Source organism: Argentina silus (genome assembly GCF_951799395.1).
Source record: "Argentina silus genome assembly, chromosome: 5".
In the NCBI taxonomy this organism is placed as follows: Eukaryota; Metazoa; Chordata; class Actinopteri; order Argentiniformes; family Argentinidae; genus Argentina; species Argentina silus.
Window position 1 is genome coordinate 14,249,799 of NC_139659.1, and position 23,530 is coordinate 14,273,328.

The window sequence follows — 23,530 nt, forward strand, 5'->3', positions numbered from 1 at the left end:
TCGATGGCAGGGAGAGGCTGGGGGGAGGGGGGTGGGTGGGGTGAAGGCACCCCTCTAATGGATCTGTGGTTCCTGTCGCGACTGTGGTTCCTGCCGCGCTACAGTCCTACAGTCTGGTAGGAGCCCAAGTCTAGCGCTGATACACACGTGTGTGTAGATACGTGCAGATACGCGCACGCACAGGGAGACACACATGCACTTGCATACACACACGCACACACCCGCGCACACACACTCGCACACACACACTCGCACACACACAGTAAGTACTCTGAAGGTGAGTGCTACTCATTCATCAGAACCACCGCTGATAACGACACTGTTTCCTCCTTCATCTGCGCTCTGGGCAGACATGCCCTAGGCAGAAGACCGCGAGACCTTAGCTTTGCTACTGGTGACAGAAATCTCTACGCTAAACACCTTGTTTGACTTGGTAACGTGATATGTCTGTCTATCTGAATGTTTCTAAACAGAACAACAAGGAAGAAGCTGATGTCCATTAGGTGGTCCTGTGTGGCTCAGTTGGTAGAGCAAGAGTTGTAGGTTTGATTCCCGCTGGGACCATGCATACAAAAAATAGAACGCAACTCATATAAGATAGGTAAAGTGAAGGGACACTGACCTCCTCTCCCAGCACCTGAGAATACTCGATGTCCAGTTCGTGCAGCGTCTCGATGTGGTCGCTGGTGAAGGCTATGGGGACCAGCAGCAGGTTCCTCTTGCCCCGTTCGCACAGCCCTTTAATGACATCGTCTGTCTGGGGGCCCAACCAGGGCATAGGACCCACCTGGGACAGAAAACGACACACACACACACACACAAGAGTATGAAGTCTCTCATAGACAGGGTTAGGATTCACTTCACTGGTAGTACTCAGTAGTAGTCTTGTGGATGCAGTACTCATTCAAAACCACCGGGTGGCACTGTTGGGTGCCTTCTTTACAAGTGATACTTTCGTGTTCAAGCCAATCAGTTAGCTTGCAGAAACAGGTGTGTTTGTGTTTGGCTAGAACAAAAGCCTGCATCCACGCAAGTCCTCAATGAAAACCGTCCACAACTGTACTCAATAATGCCTGAAGGAAAAAAACTATAAAACAACTCTTGAACAACTATTAATCTAGTAAAAGCCATAGGCCCCTGAGTGTACAATGCTATAGAGTCAGTGGAGGCTGGCGGAAACACACGTGTTTGATACCATTCCTCATTCTGTTCTATGCATTACAATGAGCCCGTCCTCTAATGTCTACCTCCACAGGCTTTTGCACAGTATGGTTTTTTTACCCTGGACTGCCACACCAGACGGTAGGGGTTACAGTGTTGAAGCCTCTCCATCACTCTCTGTACGGTGGCTCCCACCTCCTGAGGGTAGGGGTCTCCCCGGTTCACCACCTACACACACACACACACACACACACACACACACACACACACACACACACACACACACAGGAAATCAGACCCTCTGGAACTTAACAACTGGACTGGTCTTTAAACCCCAGACATACACCTCTTACCAGGTGAGGCTGGTGGAGGTAGAAATCGAAGGACAAGCTTGATGTAATGCATGGGATGGAATCAGGAACATGTTTGATACCATTCCTCATTCCATTCCATGCATTACAATGAGCCCGTCCTCCGATTTCTACCTCTACCAGCCCTTAATATCATTACATTTGGCACAGCTTTGTGGCTGTAGTTCACATCTTGATTGAGTTATCCCACCATTATAAATATGTGTTATCATTATGGTGATGGTCCCATGTCATGTTTATAATTATTTCTGTTTGAACAAACATGTCTGAAACTGGGCTAAACTACGGTAACTACGGTGAACTTACAGCCAATGGGAGCGAGTGTGCGGAGAACAGGATGACCACGTCATCTCTCTTCTCCGCCGGAAACTTCTGGAGCTCGTTGCTGACGTGTTCCGCAAAGCACTGCAGGGACAACCAAAACACATGACAATGACTATTTACGTCTCTGCTTCATTACCCCACTCACAAAAGATCACTGGCTCTCACAAACTCCCCGCGTTAAGGACAGTTTGGGGGCTTTACACCAGGGGAGGCAGAATTCGGAGGACGGGCTCATTGTAATACACAGAACGGAATGAGGAACGTGTGTTTGATACCATTTCTCATTCCATGCATTACAATGAGCCTGTCTGCCGATTTCTGCCTCCACTGCTTTACACACTCCATCCACAACCCAAATGTCTGATGCCTCGGATGTGTTCCTTTCACATGGTCACTGTTCAGCACTGTTACAGCAACTATGGAGACATAACATAACTGTTCCAACACAGAACAGCTCAGCTCGGTTCAGTTCGGCTCTATAGTGTGAATTACAGTTTTCTTTGCTACTCTGGTCCAGGTTTGTACTTGTACTTCTGTCCAACTCCTCTGACTACAAATGCCATTCCATACAGAAGCTGGCTGAAGCACACACACATATTTGGAGAGCAGGCTAGTTTCTTACCGTCTTAATGTGCTAACTGACGTACAAAATGTCCCGGGTTCTCGAGAGCCTTGCTACATTGTGTTTCAGTCTTGACCTCTGTTATGTAACCGAAACTAGGCCATTAAATGAGTTACCTCAATTACCTCCAACGACCGCACTGCTAAAAATGACACAAGGCCGATCTTGGGAGGGCAGGCAATCAAGGAAGGGAATCACATCATTGCACAATCATCCATGTTCCAGTCTAAAAATGTAGTAACTATGACAACAGTTTAAATTTAAAAAAAGGGTACCTCAACGATAACGATCACTTTTAAAGTAATCTCTCTTCTTTTGAGGGGAAATAGCTGTTGGAAACCTCGTAATAAAAGTGCTTTCGAGGCTCCAACCGTCGTGTCTCTTTGGAGGGTACCTAACGTGGAAGGTCAGCCGCCGGGCTCATTCTACCTCACAAGTACACTGTGTCTGTGTGCTCTGGTCTGACCTCCACTAGAAGAGGGTGTGTGCTCTGGTCTGACCTCCACTAGAAGAGGGTGTGTGGGCCACCGGTCAATGACGCTCCAGCGCATCTTGGGCCGGTCTGCTCTGCTGCTGTAGTAGCGGTAGATGGCGTTTAGACTACTGCCTGTTCAAAAAAAAAAAAAAACGAAAAAAAAAAAAAAACATCCCACCATTAGAATAAGACAAAACTCTCCTACCAAACACCCGAGAGACAAAAAATTAATTAATTAATTAAAAAAGAAAAGAAATCATGCCTCTTTTCAATTGCTGAACACAGCACTTTAACTTTCTCAGTGGTGCATTCACAACACACACATAACCCTCGCATGCAACACATTAAGGGAGAGGCAGAATTCTTTGTGCTTTTTATTGGACTTTAACACCACACTGTGCTATTGAAGGAATAAACAAATTCCGTATCCTCTTAACCTGTATGTGTGTCAAGTGTGTGAGAGGGAGTGTGTTGCGAGAGCAACCGACAGCTGTTGTAAACAAACTCTCTTAAGGAGTCCTTATCTGACGGTTAGGACGGCACGTAGGGTGCGGCTCATTCAAAGGCAAACTGTAAAAATCCTACTTTTATCAACAGGAACGAGAAGCAGTCAGCTTATCTGGAACATCCCGGCCAAGACGTCCTCCCACCGCCGAGAGATTCATTAAGAGCCATTAGAGAGAGAGAGAGAGAGAGAGAGAGAGAGAGAGAGAGAGAGAGAGAGAGAGGTTCCAGGAAAAGAGAGTTCTTGGAAGAGATAGGAGGCTGACTTTTCTCAGTACCTGTGGTGGAGCAGCTGTACTGAGGGTACTGGGTGAAGGCCACGGCTCTCTCCACCCCGTCCTTCTCCATCTCCTCGATGGCCTCCTCCGTCAGCGGATGGACGTAGCGGAACCCGATGTAGAATTTGTGAGGGGCTGTTGGCAGAAACACCTCAGTGAGAGTGATGGAAATTAAGCCGATGATGTGTTCAGACAAGGAGATCAGTCGGTTTGGGGTCTTTGTATCAGTTCTGTATGTACATGCTCAGACACGGGGCCCATTCTTTATGAAAGAGAATGCTCAAGTGAATTGGCCTAAAATAGGCAATATTGTCCACTGATTCATAGGCATTACAGTACTGTCATATAAGGCCTATTGTTCAATGCTTTGGAAGCATGTAATCCATGAGGATATCTTGTGATTAAACATTTTGAAATGAAGAGTAAATATATCCTGCTAGCCGTAAGGGTTGTGTCATACACTGAGGGAGAGAGAGAGAGAGAGAGAGAATGAGGTCTTGTGTGAGGTAATTCAGTTACTTCTGTTATCAGTGAGGTGTGGCGTGGGTGTGTGGAGAGACACACCTCCCTATCTCTCCCCAACACCCGCCCCTCAGCCTATCAGCTCTAAAACAAACCAAATGTACTGTCATGTAACTAACCCGGGGAGGGTTTCTATGAGTGCTCAGTGGGATGAAACAGCACTTACACAACTGACTGAGTCGAGTGAAGCGGAAAGAACGTTTTAAATGTGGCCATGGGGGGTAGACCAGTGGAGGCTGGTGGAGGTAGAAATCGGAGGACGGGCTCATTGTAATGCATGGAACGGAATAAGGAATGGCATCAAACACACACTTCCATCCCGTGCATTACAATGAAGCCATCCTCCAATTTCTACCTCCACCGGTCCCCCCTGAAGTAGACGCAACCCTCACGTCAGTAGTTCACATGAGTCAGTCGTAGCATAAGCATCGTCTGTCATTCAAAGTGAAAGCATGGAGGCGTGAGGCCATGCTGGGCTGGTCTCTCACCCGTCTCTGGGCACATCTCATCCAGCAGCTTCACCATGCCCTCCCCCTGCATGGTGGTCCACTGCTTGATGGGGGAACCTCCGCCGATCCTGCTGTACTGCTCCTGGATCTTGGGGGTACGGCGTCTGGCAATGAGCGGCCCCAGTGTACTGACGAAGGAACGGGGTACAGGGAGAATCATTACTTCAAAGTTCAAGTTTATTATACATTTAAAAAAAAAAAACATCATTGCATTACAGGATGAAATTAGAAGTTTTTTTTTTTTTTTTTTTTTTTAATGATGAGGACGTCTCTGAAATAAACATATACAAGTACATCAAAAAACACAACGATAATCAAGAAAGGGGGTTATTTTTTCATTATGTTCATGCAGGGTTTTATACAGAAACAAAAATGTGAGGATAGTACACTAGTACTTGAGCACTTGAGCACTCAAATCCCTCAATCTAAGCAAAAGCCAACTGTTATGTTGAAACAGAGCCAACCAGTGGGGACAGGAAATGTCCTCATCTTCCTCATTTAGAGTGGTCTGCTCTGGTCAAAGTGGGATACATCACTTACTTCTGAACAGGAAGCTTCATCAAGTCGGTGTCCATGAAAAGTCGCACCAAGAAGTCATGAACGTCTTCTAGTTTTTCTGGTCCACCCATGTTCAGCATTAGAATTCCGGTTTTGGGTTTTCTGTATAGACATCACACAATTCTGTTAGCGATAGCATGTACGGTTTCTAGCCTTAACTACTGTAAAACCTCCAACAAACGCCTGTCTCCTATAATAACCGGGCCACTAATGATATGGAAGCAAATAAGCACTGGTTCTTATTAAAACGCCAGCTCAAAATACATTATTTACCGGAATGTGTATTCTATTGATATCACCGTTGTGAAACTACTGGTATTCTACAGTATGATAGTGGCAGTCTTGTATGGAACCGATAATAAATTGCCATATCTATCAAATATGAATGTGGTTTTGATATAATGTTGGTGGATATGGTCAATTCAGCTCTGTCATATCCGGGCTTGCACAGCAGTTAGGAAACAGTGTTAGTGATCAAACAGAATAACTGCCGGTCTCCAACAATAGCCTGTCTCCCATATGTCCCGGGTGAGTACAGTAGTAGCCCCTCCAGGGCCAATCAGTCTCAGTTGTTAACTATAGCCACCCCCCCCCCCCCCCCCGTGAATAAGTGTGATCTTGTAATTGCCAGATCTCTATGGTAACACAAAGTGAGTCATCAGAATTGACAATGGAGCCAGTGAAGCACACATCTGTCTACAGATGTCTAGGTATGCATCCAGAATGCACTGTCCCACTCAAACACATAGAGCAAGGTCATATGAGGACAGACACACACACACACACACACACACACACCTTCAATATCACTACTGTACTGTAATACTAAACTACATAACGGTGACTACTATTGCATGTTCATAAATCAACAAATCAGTTGCAAGAGACAAGCAAGACACACCAAAACTACTAATGAAAAGGTGTGGAGTGGGGAGCCTATATTTCCATATTGTCATCCAGACAAGAAGACCAGGCTACTGTCTAAGTTACTCAGCACATTTCAATGTGAGTGGTGACAAGGAAATGTAGATAATTTGGAACAAAGGGAAATGGCTCTTCTTCTCTCCCACACCTGTTTTCTAGAGCTTCTGGAGTGGCAACAGAAGCTGGTTGGACAAATGCTGCAGCTGCTACAGTAGACTGTCTTCTGAGGGACGTTCTTAGACACAGGCCTATGGTGTTACTGCTCCTGGCAACTGAGAGGAGAAAGAAAATAAGGTGTTATCAAAGAAATCCCAAGTGTCAGCCATTTTACATATTATTTCCAAATCCAGATGTTACCCAACTCACGTAGAGAAGCAGGTCAGATAAACATGATTAGAATGAGATTAGAAAGAATGCGTAGAGAAGCAGGTTAGATAACCATGGTTAGAATGATATGTGACAGAATATTATCCAACATTAATTTGTGAGCGGCAACTTTCATAACTGGACACTGCAGTACCAAATTGCGAACGCTGGGCGGCGCGTTGTTATGCAAGTTGAGAAATGTGCGTTGTGTAACTCCGAAATTACACCACTCTAAACTTTGTTATATGTAATACACACACATTTCACAAATCTGTAATGACAAATGGTAGGGGTTAACAACCGATCAATCAACAACTAATTTAGCATATTGAGCAATAAGTAGGGTTTAATGAAGTGTGAGGTGACAGCTCGCTACTACTAGTAGCATAAGCTTATCATCGGTCTTTGAGGCTAGTCGGCATGTTCGCAGCTGCATTGCAATAAATGAAGAATAAATATTCTCTGCTCAGGCAAAACAGTGCTGACAAGCCCTTTTTGTAATCCTGGCTCGTACCTACATTTCTCATTCACAACTTGAAGGTCAATGCTAGCAGGCTAACTAGCTGGCTACTGTACTATACAAGAGGATGGACTGTACTGTAAGCGAGTAGTTAGCAACAATACGTAGCTAGCTAGCTACCACCAGCATCACTTACATTGGATTAGCCGACTCGCAGTGCCCAAGACAGCCATCATATTATTTAGTGGTTGTAGCGTCTTTCACTTGGCAAGTGTTGGGGGGGGTTTCAGCTCTTCTTCCCAGTATCTTATGTTTCGTCCTTAGGAGAGATCGCTACCTGCCGCGCTGGTTAAATTCCCTCAAGCCTCGACTGCTCTGGGACAGCTTGCACTGACAGTAATGTTGTCATGCGTTCCTGCCGGGACTTGGTGTGTGTGTGTGTGTGTGTGTGTGTGTGTGTGTGTGTGTGTGTGTGTGTGTGTGTGGTGTGTGTGTGTGCCCTGACGTGGAGCCGCTCCCGCTGGCCCCGCCTACTCCTACACGCCCATCGGCGTCAAAGGCATGGACTCTGAAACCGGTACCGGAGCTTTCATTTCTGTGGCTCGGTATCCATCAGTCCGCAAAGTCACGCAAAACCTCAGGCTTCACAATAGAATGAATAATATGCCATCGAGTTTCGATTGTTTCCTCTCTCTACCACGTGTTCGCCACTAGTGTAGAAAAGCCGGTTTTCTATCCAATTCTGACGATATCATATTTTTTCTGTTCTACTAGTAAATGTGTTCTGGACAAGCGAACAAGGAAGTTTCTCCAGAAAAACGCGCCTTTAAATTGTTATTTAACTTCCTTGATAAACAAGTTACTCAGAGCATTGTTTTCTAGAATCTCTTGCCATATATCCTGGTTGAAACTATGAGTCAGTAATATGCACCCAACAGCATTGTTTTCTTCACATTGGACCTGAAATGACCAGGTTGCAGTGGTGTATGCCTTCCTAAACTGTGCCTAGCACTACATAACACGCTCATATGTAACATAACGAAAGAACGAACTTCAAATATGGTCACAGTATGACAGATATATGTTTATTGGTGGACTTATACTTGTTGATCAGCAGAATTTGTGAATGGAAACATATTTCATGACAATGTAGCCTTTCAATATCATTTCAATCTCATAACATTTAGAACTTCTTATTTTTTTGCAGAGATTTGTGTTGCATTTCCTGGAGTAACATGTTAGTCTCCTGAGGTGAAGTGTGGTGGTTCATGGTCGACAGCGCTGGATGAAGCGGGGGTAGAGACACACGTCCCTGATGTGGTGCCTGTTCAGGAGCCAGGTGAGGAACCTCTCCAGGCCCAGGCCGTAGCCACCGTGAGGGCAGGTTCCAAACTTCCTCTGAAGAACAGTTCACATCAGTAAGGCATAGGGTTTGGCGATAAGACCATAATATCGCTTTATGCACAATATTAAAATTGCCCCCCCATTACATTCTCATGAAGACAAAATAATAATTTAAAAAGAAGCTTGAATTGGCCCGACACAAAACCAATGCGTCAATCGAGCACTGTTAATAGAAGCAGTCTGCCAGGGCACTAGTGATGTTACCGGATGTGGATGAGGTGTAGATTAGTCAGTGTGGGGTGTGGGGGGGAGAGAAGAGAGATGTGGATGAGGTGTAGATTAGTCAGTGTGGGGTGTGGGCGGAGAGAAGAGAGATGTGGATGAGGTGTAGATTAGTCAGTGTGGGGTGTGGGCGGAGAGAAGAGAGATGTGGATGAGGTGTAGATTAGTCAGTGTGGGGTGTGAGGGGAGAGAAGAGGGTAGTGGATGAGGTATAGATTAGTCAGTCTGGAGTGTGGGGGGAGAGAGATGTTCAAAAGGGCAAAATCCAATGGAGAAATGAGGATAGTGTCCTTAAATTAATTTAAAGAATCCTTAAAAATAATTTAAATGAAGTTAGCATGAGATACTGTACATATTCTCATGCCAGATTAACAAACTCGGCACCGAAAGAAAGCCCTGTGACTGTATGTGTCTTCATCAGCAGTCCTCCTGGAAATTCTAAACATGCCTGCTGTTGTTTTTGCAAGGTAGATAAGCTAGGTTGCTCTGTGTGTTGGTTGTGACATTAACAAACTCAAATCAGGGGAGGAATTAAAATGTGCGTCCCCCTCCATTTTCAGACCATTAACGATTATATAATGTTTCTGCTTTCTATTCGGAAATGTGTTCTGGATAAGGGAAGAAGGAAGTTTCTCCAGAAAAACATGTGCCTTTAAATGTGTTATTTAACTTCCTTGACATACAAGTTATTCAGGTCATTGTTTTCTCTTGCACTGTATCCTGGTTGAAAGTGTTCTGGTATTTTTCGATCTATTAACAGCAAATATTTTTGCCTCACGTATGTACGACTTTGGAGTGGATTCATAAACCTCTCCAGCGGGAAGTGTGTTGACCCTGCTCCCGCCTCCTGCTAAAGACTCACTAACCTGCGTCTGTCCTGGTTAGCTTTAGCAGCTTCAGTAGCTTCTATTAGGCCACAAATAAAGCATATTTGGATACATTTTTTGATAGAAGAAGTTAACTGTTCAACATAACAGTTGGCTTTTGCATAGATTGAGGGATTTGAGTGCTCAAGAAGTTACGTATGACATTAGTCTCCACATACATGGACCTCTCTGGTGGTCATTTCCTACTGCTGAGACATACCTGGTCAGTGTACCAGTAGTAGGGAGTTGGGTCAATGCCTTCACGCTTGTAGCCCTCCAGCAGCTCCTCAGCATCCCAAATACGCATGGACCCTCCGACAATCTCTCCAACATTGGGCATCAGCACGTCAACCTGGAGAGACCGGCATCGGTAATGACCGGGAAAATCAGTGGTTGATCGTTTCACCAGAACAGCGTAGAACGAATCCTACAAAAAGCTTATTGGGTCATCGTGTCGGACTGTGACATTGGCTCTGTTGGTGGCGAGACGTACCGACTCGGTGAGGCGGCGGTCCTCTGGGCAACGCTGCATGTAGAAGGACTTGATCTCAGCGGGGAAGCGGCAGAGCAGGATGGTCTCATTGATGGAGTCAGTCATCAGCCTCTCCGGCGCCTCTGGGATGTCCTGGAACACAACCACAGATGATAATGAATGAATAATAAACACTGTTTCATGCATACCCAAAACCATTCATTAACACTCACCAACTAGAGTGCCAAGTGTTTTATGTGGTATTTACCTAGCAACAATACTTTGATTGGCTACAAAATGAAGCTCATTGAAAATCATTTATGCATTTTTGTTGAATAAAGTCACCCATGGCACTCTAGAATGTTAACAATGTGGGCGACTTCATTCACCCTCTGCACTAAATTAGTTTAAAGGGATTGATCATTCATAGTCAAATGTACCTCTCCAAATTCGTAGTAGGTCCCGTCATCCTTTTTGATGTCGTGCTCCTTCAGCCATGTGATGGCCTCTGTGTAGTTCATCCTCTTGAAGGGCCTCTTGGGTGGCTTGAAGTCCTGCGGTGGAGGGAAAGGACAGACCACAGGTAAGTACTCTCCTCGCCTTCACCGTTTCAGTACACCTACACACCAAACAAGACTTTGAATGACAGACCTGCTAACTGACTGCCATTCGTTTTTGGTTAAAAAATACCCTAAATTGGCACGGTTAAAATGTCATACCCAAACCATCCCAAATTCTCTGAAAAGACTCAATGGCAGCATGAGACTGGTATGACATTTCAATTTCTAATTTTGGGTACAGTGACAGTTAGCAGTTAGTGACAGCGCCCAGATAAACAGAACCAAAGTGTGGACTGAAGTTTGTCCTAATATGTCATTGTCATTTGGGTGAACTATCCCTTTAATGGTCATAAATTCAATCTCATCTCCTTTCATTGTGAAAAACAAATTCAAGAGCCCTATTACTTCAGAGATCAAGAGCCCGATTACTTCAGGGATCAAGACAGAGAGAGAAAGTAGACAGATCGTAAAGAGTTGCACGTAAAGGATAAATCGGACATACAGGGTTGATGTCGTAGAGGAGGGGGGCAGCGGGAGACTTCAGGACTCGGTCCACAACGTCACACACCAGATCCTCCAGGCGGGTCAGAAGGTCCTCATAGGACATGAAAGGACACTCTGCCTCTATGTGCGTATACCTGTAGGGGGAGGCCACACAGGTTTGGAACACAGCAAAAACACAGGATTTTGGGAGATGACACTGAAATATACATGAGAAGGGAAACATATAAATGGTCATAAGGAGTGTCAAATTTTAGAGAGGAGAAAAAAACAACAACAACAACATTGTAACAAACATCTGTGTGAAGTTGCCGTCATTTTGCTGCCAGCTACTCAGGATGAAACCTCCGGTGCACTCCAGTACTCACTCAGACAGGTGCCTGCGGGTGCGTGACTGCTCGGCGCGGTAGGACTGGGCGATGCAGAAGGTGTCTCCCAGAGCTGGGATGCAGGTCTCCAGGTAGAGCTGGGAGGACTGCGTCAGGTAGGCCTCCTCACCAAAGTAGTTCAGGTTGAAGAGAGTGGAACCTCCCTCTACCTGAGTCTGCACCAGAGTGGGTGGGGTGATCTGTGGGGGGGGGGGACAAATACCAATCCAGATTTAGGAATTTAGGAAACACTTAGAAATAGATAATTCAACATACACAACGTGGCAACATTGCACAGTATGTAAACCAAAGAAGGAAATGTGTTGAGTGCTCAAGTTTAAAAGCATGCCATGCATGACATGTCATTCAGAACAGACACCAGTCATGGATAGGGGGTAATATGCTTTTAACCCACTAACTACCAAATAATTCCGGACTGTTATATGTGGTATTTACCTAGTAACAATACTTTGATTGACTACAACATGAAGCATCATCATTTATGCATTTTTGGTGAAAAGTCACCCTCGGCACTGAATGAGTCAAGAGCTCCCCTTACCTCATAGTATCCGTGGCTGAAAAAGTGGTCCCTGAAGCACTGGGTGACCGTGGAGCGGACTCTGAGGATTTTGGACACGTTCTCTCCACGGATCATCATGTGCCTGTTGTTGAGCTGCACGTCCACGTCAGACTCCTCATTCAGCAGGTTGTCAGCGCCTCCCGCCGGGGCCAGACCCACCAGCTCCCAGAAGTCGCAGTGCAGCTCATGGCCACCAGGGGCCTGGAGGAGAGGGGAGCATTCCAGTCAGTCTGGTGCCAACATAGTGCTGCTTAAAACTTGTAAATGTGTGGATGCTGTCTTCATCAACAATTGTCTTATTCATGATTAGTTTGCGCAAATTCAAACAGAAGTTTTGTATCCATCGAGGCATCTTTACCTGCTTTCCCTCAGGCACCTGCTTCACTGTCCCGTACAGAGCCACTGTGCTCTCTGTGGACAGGACCAGGGCATTGTAGCACTGGCACTATATAGTAACAAAGGGGAGAAAATGTTGTAAGAACTGAACGTGAGGATATTCAAAACAGAAAACCCATCAAAAATACAGCAAAGAATTCCAATTGCACTACAAATTTAGGCAGAAATGTGTTGAAAAAGAAACAAATGAAGTACCAATTTATCCGTAAGAACACACTGAAGGAAACCAGTTCCATCTCTCAGCACAATGAAAAGGAGGTTCTTTCCTATTAAGAAAATAAACATACTATGAGCCATACAGCCTCTTGAATGCACACAAATCTATCGAAAATAGCCATACCTGAAGGTATTTCTCTGCTTGCACGACACTTAAACTATTAGAAAGAAACTTGAACTGAAGATAAAAGTTAAACTGTGTCATGAAATCTTGATGAAGATGGCGTGAATCGATAACATCTACTTTTTGCGATATTCCTAGGCTCCACTCTGCTGAAATAGAACTTGAGTTTGCACCATCCTCACCTTGCCTGCGGAGTCGGTGCACCCAGCCGAACACTTTCACTCTCTCTCCCCTCAGTGGCTCGAGATGGTGGATTTTAGCCTAGGAGAAAAAGGCTGACTCAATTAGAAGACAAGAACAGCATTCTGATGAATAAACATTAAGGGTTTTTGGTCAGGAAAGAGAGTGAGCGGTAACACTGGTCAGAACAGGGGAATCTCACCGTCTTGGGCTCTGGAAGACTGGCGTCCATCTCTATGACAACCTTCTGCGCATCCTCCAGGTTCTTCTCTCGTCTCTCAGAATCCTCTGCCTGGAATTCAGAGTTTAAGAACATTGTTTCCTGAGATTGCCACTGACATGCTGACTATTCATGCTGAACCAGTATTGTCAGGAAGCTTCAGTATTCCAACTGCTCCTCTCTCTCCCACACACCTCCTTCTTTTCTTTGGAATCAGTCTTGGACTGCTCTCTATGCAACATCTTCTTAGTGTTCTTCATCTGCGTCTTTGAGATCACAGCCCAGCGCTACAACGAGTGTAGGGAAACAAAAACAGAAAATAATTTACCAACTCTTTCAAATGTAAGGAAATAAAATGTTATCATTTAGGCTATTAGGTTTGTTTAAAAAAAAGAAGAAGATGTCTGTGGCTTGCCTCTCCCTCCTTCTGAGAGTCCACATACAAGGTCGGGAACGGCTCCTTTCCAGCAAATGCCAGAGCCTGTAATTTGGGATATGGAGATTGTTAGAATGTGATGCCATGTTGGCTAGACATTTATCCAATGTATTACAGCTTCATCACCTCATCAGGTTCTGTTTGTGTTCTGGTCGGCCACTATAGCACATGAATATGGGGATTTTAACCCTCTTGTGGCTACTAACTAGGTAGAAGGGTTGTATTGAACACTGTAGTTTATTTCTATTTTACTCTTTGGAGAGTGCATGATATGATAATATACTATAAAAAAGGGTGTTTAGACATTGATATCCTATGTTGGATGGTGTGTTATCCAAGGACAGAGTGAAGAGTACATCCCTGGTGTTATCAAAATAAAATCCACAATGGAGAAACACTGATGACTGCTTTTACCTTCAATGGGGTTTTAAAAGGCTTTTCCTGAGTGCCATCACCATCCTGATCACTCCCCTGTTTGTCAGACACATACAGCTCACCTGAAAAAGAAGGGTTTTGAAACACTTTGTCCGTCCTTGGCATGAGCAAATAGTGACGAGGTGATGAATGATCACATGATGGGTGCAGTAAAACTTGCCTACTCTGCGCAGACTAAAGTGTCATTCAATTGGCGTGATTCTTGAAATGTAACTAATAGGATCTCGGAAGCAGAATCGCAGTATCTGGAAGAACGCAGCCATTGAGATGGCTGTTATCTACCTAGCTCTTGTAGGCTAATCCACTACCGCATCCTCGATTGCACCATATCTGTACCACAACATACCGGTTGGCAGAATGACAGCTTAAGTCAGCTGTGGCTGAAAGTGTAAGCCATGCTGATGTATCTGACACATGGCTAGTTAGGTGCAAAGTACAGTAGCTGGTTAACTAGCTATAGAACTCAAAATGTGCAAGTTCAATGCTAGCCACTGCTGTATGATGCAACATATCGCACATGAGCACTTCATGACGTGCATATAGCTAGCCTAGATGCTAGCTAAGAAGTGTCTACTTACCCACTGAGAGTTGACCTGCAGCTTTCGTAACCTCTTGCGCCATGTCTGCTCAATATGTATTTGGAAGGAATTACTGACTGCCCAACACGGCTGAATATATTGAATGTTTTGCCGACCTCCCCCCAGTATTCACCGTTTGATCTGTGAGCATATGTGTGTATTACCGACCAAACAGTCCACCTAACCAGAAATACCTAGGTTACTGGTTTGTTTTGATCCGACTCCGCGATTGGACAGATTGGGCAACACTGATTGGTGTTGCTGGCCATGTAGGAGTAACTTGTAAATGGATTTGTCCTCAATCCCTGTCATTCAATATAGTACCCGCCCTGATATATGAAGTGCGGTTGAAGTGTGATTCAATCTTCTGAACGCATGTCGCATAAATGGAGCACAGAGCAGATGATGGGGTTAGCAGTCCGATGTGATTAATTCATACCACTCTATATGCAACTGGTCTGGATAGTCACTTTGAAAAAACTTGAGACAACGTCTGAAGACCAAAAAACCGACTGAGAATATACCTTTTACGCGTTTGCTACAATATTATTATAGCAGGGCCACGGTATGGTATATCATGATAAACTATCGATGACAACCTGTGTATAAAATGAGATACAAAACATTGCTTTTCTATTTGAGCTTGGAGAAACGAAACGTTTGGGGGGCATGTGGGGAACTTTGAACTGCTCTAATTTGACTGGGGAAATGGGCGAGCCAGTTAGTTAGTCCGCTCTGTAATTGATTGGAATGCTTCCCAACGTAAAACGTCCACCTCTGCTGCCACAGGCGACATAAAACAAGCGCAACTGTGTGGCGCTATGCTTTGGTGGCGGCCGCGGTGCCCGATTTCAATTTTGGAAATGATTCATGATCATCCTAACACACTCCGTCGCGTGTGGTGCCCGCTACGGAGGCTGTCCTGGTATGATCTGTTTTTTTAAAGATACAAAAAAAACTAAAACAATTTCGTTTAATACATTTCTCAATAAAATGCTTGAAATATTCTTAAATTACCTTTCCTAGAAACAACATCTGTTCTGTGAAATATACAGAACCTCAATCTCAGAAGTCATCGAATATACATCAGTGGATCACTGAGAAGTCTTCACATCTTTAGGGCTGGTCTCATTCATTTGCAGCTCCTCAGTCTTGCTAGGCCCAGTTTTCTTTGATTCAATTGTAGGCTTCTTCAGTTTCTCATAAAGCTGGGGGGGGGGGGAACAAGGAACAGTATAATACATCACTGTCAATATGACTGCAATGCTATTTAATTCTATTAATACAGATAAATTGTCTAAGAATAAACAAAACACTCTGGACATTGCATTCAACGCAAATGAGCATAACTGAAGGGGGGCAGGGGACGTAGTGGAAACCTCCCCATTAAGTTCCCTATACGATTTCAGACCAACTGCATGATGCAAGAACGAAACAAGTACTTACAGTGACCCAAATCGGTAAATGTAGTATTCCATACAAGATCACGAGGCAAAAGAAGAAAGTTTCGATGTAGATGGTTCTTTCAAAAAGCATAGAGTATCTCAGTGGCATCTTACCGTAATTCTGAAAAAGGTGTGCAGTAACAAATGTTTCAATGCATACTAGTGCTTCATTTGTCATTAGCCGAAAAGTGTTACTTTTGAATATACAGTATATTGTGTGTCTAACCCTACCTTGCAATAAGAAATCTATTTGGAAAGAGTGTTTACTGGGCTCCTGCCAGAAACGCTTCCTTTCCGATGCTTGATGACGCACCCATGTAATACAATTTATATTTTTATAATCCTGTGTGATGTGTTTCCATGGCCTCATTCCCACTAAAAGTCATTGCCCTATCCAGTAAACAATATTTGGTATAATACATTTATAATGCTCCACATCTAAAAGGTAAATTGATTAATTGTCATCAAGCAAGATGCCGATCAAAGATGACAATTATTAAACGAATAACTTACACTGCCTTGTGCTCTTCCTTTGGCAGGGGGTAGTAGAAAAGATGGGAATCTCAACAGCTCTCGCCGCTTTTCTGCTGGTTTCTTTACTTGGGCCTTCGCCTCTGCTGTGAAAGCAAAATAGAACAGCTTTACAGGGATGTGATTCAATCAAAGACGTTTTCGATTATTACCTCGGATAACCTCATGTCAAACTACTTAGCAATAGCTAGGTATCTACCTAGTAGTACTTACCTTGGAGTGTTTCACCATTTGAGTCAGCTTTGAGAGGATCTGTTTCTAAATAAAGAGTAAAACAAATTAAGTGGTCTTTCGGGGTATTTTGAGCCGCTATGGCCGTTGGCTAGCTAGTTCGCAAGTAACGGCTAACATTAGCTAGCAACAACTTACCCGTCTCTGTTGCTCTCAAGTTCACGAAAAGAATGCTAAAGAATAACACAAAAATTAGTGTTTTTGACATTTTCAAATTGGCAGGGGGAAGACAACGGATTGATGATGATTTAACTAGCTTTATACGTTAATCTATGGAGGCTATGACTGTTGCTGATTAAGTGAGAGCGAAATCCTTTTTAAAAATCCGTTGGTCAAATTTATTTGGAATGTCTCGTGGCAAAATTGCTTCGCAGATTCGTGCATTTTATTATTATAAGTGACTACCCGTCACTTATCCTCCAAGACAGCTAGTGGTCCGCTTGGCCAGTGGACATTTTAGGCAGAGATTGTATAAAAAATGCTGTCATTATCTGCTCATATAATGCAGGTAATTCCTGAAGGTTGGTGGTGATGTTTTATCAGACGCGCCCCACTCAAGGACAGCGCAAAACGTCTACAGCTCGCAATTCACACCAGCTGTTTGTTGTCAGTCAGAGAGAGCGGAGAGGATTTACAGTTGGCTACTAGTTGTAAAGTCATTAAGATATGTTATATACCAGTAAATGTTTAGGCTTGCGGGAGTATTTTGTATGCTTTGACTGAATGAAAAAAGATTTACCTGCATGCTTTCTGAAATTTCAGTGGGGGATTCACTGATTTTTAAGTGCGCAAACAAAACACTTGTAAGAATACCACTCAATAACCACGTGGTTCTTATTGTTGCCTACAAGAAGCCAATTGCGAAATGATGACTTAAATCATTAAGGCCTAATTAATATTGTATCTATGGCGGTTAGTTAAGTATAATCCATCAAATCGGTGATCGCTTCGTTTGGCTGCTTGAGGTGGGGACAGACCTGGGGCCGACCAATGTCGACGCCTTGCATGGTTTTGATTGGCTGAAGCCAAACATTCGTCAAGTAGCGACTGGAAAGTGTATGATTCGAGAGAAGAGTTGGACAGTATTGAGAACAATCCGGTGTTACTGTTTGGTACATAATCGGTCAAAAAACAAGATAAACACCCTCAGCTGTATTCTGTAAAATGGTGGGAGTCAAAGTAATTGGAAATGATTCAGAATTCCAACCTGAGCTAGCAGCCGCCGGCTCGAGACTTGCCGTAGTGAAGTTCACAATGGCCGGGTAAGGCTCAAATCTATTCCCAGGCCTTGAGCGAGCTAGCTAGCGATCTAGCTAGTTATGAAGATGAATTAGAAGTAACTAACGAATTTTGATTTCAAATGAGACTGATACACGTTTTATCGATGTCGTCACGTAATGTAAATTGGCGTGAATTAAAGTGTCTGGCTGTTGATTCATATCTCAGAATCAAGGCGGAACAATAACAACCACGCTTTACCCAAGGCTAGCTATGACTTAGCAATATCAGATGCATACGTAAGATAGCTAGCTAGCCAACTAACAAGCGAACTTTCCTCAGCTCTTACATGGCTAGACTTAATTATGAGCCGGGGACAAACGGTTCTAAACGAACCTCTGGTCATTTTGTCAACACATATTTCTAGTGTGGTTTGCGTTGCTGTAAATGATGCCAGATTTCCGGCCAGAACCTTCAGTTTAGCAAGTAGCTAATAATGCACTTGTCTCCGCAGGTGCCGACCCTGTGTCAGAATAGCCCCTGCTTTCAACATGTTGAGCAACAAATACCCACAAGTTATTTTCCTTGAAGTAGATGTGCACGTATGTCAGGTAAGTTTCTTCCTTTGTTTCTAGTATGTTCTTTGATGCTGCTTATTGCCTCTGATATGATGCGTTCTGACATACAGCTGTAGAGTAGATTGCATTTCTACATGTTTGACCATAGTGAGGTTGCTTCTTGAGAATGATACTTCATGACTGACTATTCTGACCTTTGCTGGACCAACATATTTCAACCGTTTGTTCCATACCCTGTCCTGTTACACATGACTGTCAAACCAACTGGTTTCTCAGCCTGCAGTTGGCATAGCTCTTGGTGAACCAGCTGTTATGGCAGAAATCGTATTTTACTGTATTTATGTAGCCTATATCCAGCCATAATTCCATAGTTTGATGACCTGTATTTAAATGTAACATTGTTACTAATAGCCACAGTTCCTTCACTATTTGTTGAACATGCCTTTCAAGAACTGTGAGCAGACTGACCATGTTGACAACAGCAAAGTGGTCAACACGCAAGTTTCTCTCAGTGGGGTTGTGGGGGGAGCTTGTGGGTCTGGGGCTGTTTAGATCAAAATGTCTGATAAAATGCTTTTCTTTCAGGCAACCGCTGCAGCCAACAACATCTCTGCAACCCCAACTTTTTTGTTCTTCCGAAACAAAGTGCGTGTAGACCAGTATCAGGGTGCAGACGCCTCAGGACTAGAGGAGAAGATAAAACAGCATGTAGAAAATGACCCTGGAAGCAACGAAGACTCAGACATTCCAAAGGGATATGTGAGTATCACCCAGGGCTAGAGAATCGACATGGGGGTAGGGAGGGAAATCTGTCACTCATACATTAAAAAGCGCAAGCACACTCCATTAATCTAAAATATACAATTGTATTTATTTAGTTAATGCAGAGTTCTCCCCGAAGAATGTTAGAGGGGCATGCGCACGCCACCTTATTGACTTGGATCCGCCACTGTCATCATTTTACAGCAAGTTAAACAGATATTTAGTCATGATAGAGTCACTGTCTTTGGTCGCCAGTGACACTGCTTGTTGACAGCGAACATGAAATGTGTTGACATGAACAAACACATGGAGGCTTTGATCCAGAGCCACCGTGTTCAAGAATCCTGGAGAGAACCCAGCAATGTGTTGCATTATCAAGGGCCTCGGGCCACTCCCTTGCTGTAAACAGTCAGTGAGGTTGTGACGTGTGTTTTCAGATGGACTTGATGCCATTCGTCAGCAAAACTGGGTGTGAATGCCTCAACGAGAGTGACGAGAGTGGCTTCGACAACTGTTTAATCAAAGACTCCACCTACCTGGAGTCTGACTGTGACGAACAGGTGAGTTTCCCCACTTAAAGGGGCAATCCTTCATTAGTTTTTCTGCCACTTGTTTTAGGTGTAAAGCTTAAAGGGGCAATCTGAGATTTAAACGATAACAAAGAGTTCTCCCCCCCACTTTATTTGGTAAACAACAAATGGGGCTGGAGAAATGTAAAAACTCCCAAATGCATACACTGAGCTATGGATGCAATGACTGACCATCCATGAGATCTGGCTTGTTTACAAATGCATTGTTTTCAAACAATAAAGTAAAAACAACTTTAAAAAGTAGGCATTTATAAGCTATATTCTTCATATGTTGTGAATTAACCAAGTCAATTTTCTGTATGTGCAAATATACTTGGCCAAATAAAAGAATTCTGATTCAGATGACCATTGAACAACTGAACAAATCCCGGATTGTTCTTTTTAAGCCAAGTTCTCCTTTGTTAGGATGCATAAAACAAAAACACTTGGCTGAAATCTGTTTAAAAGGTTGAGTCAGTCTATCTGAATGGTACCTGAACAAGGAGGTGCATCCCACTAGCATTTGAACAGTCTGGCACCAGTTCCTGAGATGAGACATTGGTGAAATACTAGTATGTCATTCATCAACCAGACTGTATTTGTATTGTACATTTATTACTCAAATGCTATACAATGTGCTTTACAGGAAAAACAGACAGTCAATGCTTTTTAGAAAATCTAATGTTTAATATGGATGGCAACTTCTTGGATGATGGTACCTCTTGTTATCTCAGCTTAACCGTGTGTGTGTGTCTGCGCGTGTGAGTGAGAGAACACTCATGTATATGACACTCATATGGTGAATGTGTGTATGAAAAGTGACTCCACAATGGACTATAAATGCATGCATTTTGAGTGTGATATGCTATGTTTCATCATATCCATCTCTATGTCGTCCCCCTCAGCTCCTCATTACAATGGCCTTCAATCAGCCTGTGAAGCTGTTTTCCATGAAGCTTCAGTCCTCTGATTTCGGTGAGACTTCCCTCTACCTATGTGTACATCAGGGGAGGTGGCTGGTGGAGGTAGAAATTGGAGGACGGGCTTATTGTAATACATGAGCCCGTCCTCCGATTTCTACCTCCACCAGCCTCACTAAGGCCATGTCAAGGTGACGGTATTTTAGTCTTGTGCTAAGGATGACATTCATTGAATTATTTGATTTGTTTCATTTAACACTCCAAGTAAGACTTTTCTTTGAGAGACAAACGCATTTCAAATCTAACTCTTTGCCTACTGTAGCTGATGGCCTTTAGTGCAATAATGATGATGAGGATCACTGTGGTTTATGTTGTCCAGTTGCCTGTTGAAGCAAATCAAAATTGGAAGTTTGTGTAGTTTTCTCATCTCATTTTTCTCTCTCTGCTTTGGTTGTTTGTTTCTGGACCACAGCCCAGGCACCAAAGTGTGTGAAGATCTTCATCAACCTGCCCCGCTCGATGGACTTTGACGACGCGGAGCGGAGCGAGCCCACCCAGGCCTTGGACCTGGCCGAGGAGGACTTCAAGGACGACGGCCTGATCCCACTCCGCTACGTCAAGTTCCAGAACGTCCAGAGTGTCACTGTAGGTCATCGGCTATTCAACTCAAGTCCCCTTCTTTTTTTTTCCTGAATTCCTTTATATCAGACTGTGTCAGAAGGAACCTGCTTGATGTGGTTTCAACTTGCCAGGCTATGTAGTGGCTGCATTTTGAGCTCTGACATGATTTATAGGCTCAGTTTATGAAACGCATGAACAGCATTATAAATCTTGTTTCATAAGAGTCGTGTGTAGTGCAAGAGGGCCATCTAGTGGTAAAATGAAATAGTTGTCTGGACTGAAGCCTTTGTAGTTGTGTACTGTAAATCCACTATACCCCCTAATTATGATGAATGACTTTGAAATACCTCAATGAGAGCAGATTAGCTCCATTTCCTTATTAAACAGTGAAACGACAATGACCTTTTATTCTAATAGGCCATGTCTAGCTGCAAATTGTATCTAATAGAATGTCATTCCTTGAGCATTACAGATGTGTCATGGAGACATGACCCGATATGCAGAAAATACTGAGTGTGGCTTTAAAGAAAGTACGAACTAACATTTTAAGCTGGAAACACAACAACATGTGTTCCAACTGAAAACGATAAAAAAAAAAACACATTGTGTTTTATGTTTTGGTTGAAAGGGCATTCTGGGATTTGCACATACTTTTAAATTAACTATTGCACATACTTTTAAATTAACTATAATCTATAGCCAATTATTCTTATATTTATAATATAACTTCTAAAGGCCTCATGAGCTTCAATTCAACTGTCTAACCCCAGCAGAACCCAAAATATAGGATTATTTTATTACGTTGTTTGTAAACTTTGTAATTGCAAACACACTGAATAGCTTCAAAACATGGTTAAAACTATCATTTTAATCTCATGGGTGACCAAACCTTGAATACATCGCTCTATGAATTTCAGAGTGGTTTCATTTCTTCAGCCCCGTCCCTCGGCTGTTTACCAAAAAAGATGGCAGGGAACCTCGTTGTTGTTTGAATCCCAGGTTGGCCCTTAGAATGTCCTAAAGTCTCTCTTTCTTGTGTTTTCAACAGCTATTTATCAAGTCTAACCAAGGGGATGAGGAGACAACAAAAATAAATTACCTGACTTTTATTGGGACCCCTGTACAGGCAACAAACATGAACGACTTCAAGCGGGTAAGAATAGACCTGGTACCCGACCGTCATCTGTACCCCCTTCTTTAAGAATGCCAGCATAGCCTTATTGGTTCTGCTGTAGAGACTTTGTTATTGCACATTTGATTTCAGGCTTATGGATTTTTGATAATGTTGCTTGAGAAATGGCACAATGTATTAAGATTGTGTGTTTGAAATCCTCACTCAATTCAGCACATTTGGGACAATTTTGAGAGGGCAGAATTTATTTTTTATTATTCAAGTATGTTTTTCGAAATACTGAATAAAACCCATATTGAAATAGTTCTCTATCCCTGTATTTTTTTGTTATTTTATTAACAATACTATTGTTTTTTTTAATGAATCTAGGTGGTGGGTAAGAAAGGAGAGAGTCACTGAGGAGGAGGAGGAGAAGGAGGAGAAGAAGACTGGACATATTGCTGCGACCCCTCTAAGGACTTCCCTCTGCCAAAGCTGCCAAGTTAGCGCCTCTGTAACAAACACACCATTCTTGTCTGTCTCCAGTCCTCTGTTTTTCCAAGTGAAATCAGCATTGAGGCGACTCATTCAGACATTTTTATTGTAATTCAGACAACACTGTAAATAAACAGAATCCTTTTTCAAAGGCATGTTGGTATTTGATGTCTCTTTGAATGGAATTTGAGAGTTTAGTCCACAACCCCTCGAGGAAAGAAATGTATAAACCTTTCTGTATTATAGATTAAAATGACTTAATTTCCTTCACTGTAGTTTTTTAGTGGTGTCACACATACAGAAAATAAGTCAGCACATACAAGCACATAACAAATACATAATAGTGCATTACATAACATAATATGCAACATGCGTAGTTAACACAATACAGTAGAGTGGATAGACCGAAATGACAGT

At 43.3% G+C, this 23,530-nt stretch overlaps 3 protein-coding genes across 3 annotated transcripts in view; 1 reads left to right on the plus strand and 2 right to left on the minus strand.

Moving 5' to 3' along the window:
- The window catches only part of fech (ferrochelatase), a 10,908-nt gene extending 3,417 nt beyond the window's left edge, over positions 1-7,491 (minus strand). The window contains exons 1-9 of the mRNA XM_083670381.1: positions 7,271-7,491; positions 6,397-6,520; positions 5,307-5,426; positions 4,746-4,894; positions 3,736-3,870; positions 2,979-3,085; positions 1,839-1,937; positions 1,282-1,389; positions 623-787 (exon numbers count right to left, since the gene is read on the minus strand). Coding sequence (XP_083526507.1) covers positions 623-787; positions 1,282-1,389; positions 1,839-1,937; positions 2,979-3,085; positions 3,736-3,870; positions 4,746-4,894; positions 5,307-5,426; positions 6,397-6,520; positions 7,271-7,310 — 1,047 coding nt within the window. The 5' untranslated portion in view covers positions 7,311-7,491. The remainder of the gene's footprint in view (positions 1-622; positions 788-1,281; positions 1,390-1,838; positions 1,938-2,978; positions 3,086-3,735; positions 3,871-4,745; positions 4,895-5,306; positions 5,427-6,396; positions 6,521-7,270) is intronic.
- A 646-nt stretch (positions 7,492-8,137) lies between these two features.
- Positions 8,138-14,807, minus strand: nars1 (asparaginyl-tRNA synthetase 1). The gene is made up of 15 exons (XM_083670416.1): positions 14,633-14,807; positions 14,034-14,116; positions 13,599-13,664; positions 13,378-13,470; positions 13,166-13,255; positions 12,966-13,044; positions 12,639-12,709; positions 12,406-12,492; positions 12,027-12,248; positions 11,468-11,667; positions 11,101-11,236; positions 10,479-10,592; positions 10,060-10,191; positions 9,787-9,918; positions 8,138-8,472 (listed from the first exon to the last, which is right to left on the minus strand). The coding sequence occupies exons 1-15, from the start codon at positions 14,673-14,675 to the stop codon at positions 8,341-8,343; spliced, it is 1,680 nt and encodes a 559-aa protein (XP_083526542.1). The 5' UTR covers positions 14,676-14,807; the 3' UTR covers positions 8,138-8,340.
- Positions 11,364-23,268, plus strand: txnl1 (thioredoxin-like 1). Its single transcript, XM_083670418.1, has 9 exons — positions 11,364-11,386; positions 17,976-18,101; positions 18,572-18,668; positions 19,221-19,394; positions 19,835-19,957; positions 20,872-20,941; positions 21,359-21,531; positions 22,556-22,660; positions 23,009-23,268. Exons 2-9 carry the CDS (start codon positions 18,004-18,006, stop codon positions 23,036-23,038), a joined length of 870 nt encoding a protein of 289 aa, XP_083526544.1. The 5' UTR covers positions 11,364-11,386; positions 17,976-18,003; the 3' UTR covers positions 23,039-23,268.
- The last annotated feature ends 262 nt before the right edge of the window (positions 23,269-23,530 follow it).

What these genes read in the sequence shown, in the direction of transcription:
- nars1 (XM_083670416.1), bottom strand. Translation starts at nt 14,675, where the DNA reads ATGGCGCAAGAGGTTACGAAAGCTGCAGGTCAACTCTCAGTGG. An exon ending in GCACCGACTCCGCAGGCAAG is followed by an intron (nt 12,710 to 12,965) that starts GTGAGGATGGTG and finishes TTTTCTTAATAG; the next exon opens with GAAAGAACCTCCTTTTCATT. An exon ending in TCCTCTACGACATCAACCCT is followed by an intron (nt 10,593 to 11,100) that starts GTATGTCCGATT and finishes CCTCCACCGCAG; the next exon opens with GACTTCAAGCCACCCAAGAG.
- txnl1 (XM_083670418.1), top strand. Translation starts at nt 18,004, where the DNA reads ATGGTGGGAGTCAAAGTAATTGGAAATGATTCAGAATTCCAACCTGAG. An exon ending in CAGACATTCCAAAGGGATAT is followed by an intron (nt 19,395 to 19,834) that starts GTGAGTATCACC and finishes GTGTGTTTTCAG; the next exon opens with ATGGACTTGATGCCATTCGT. An exon ending in GCTTCAGTCCTCTGATTTCG is followed by an intron (nt 20,942 to 21,358) that starts GTGAGACTTCCC and finishes TCTGGACCACAG; the next exon opens with CCCAGGCACCAAAGTGTGTG.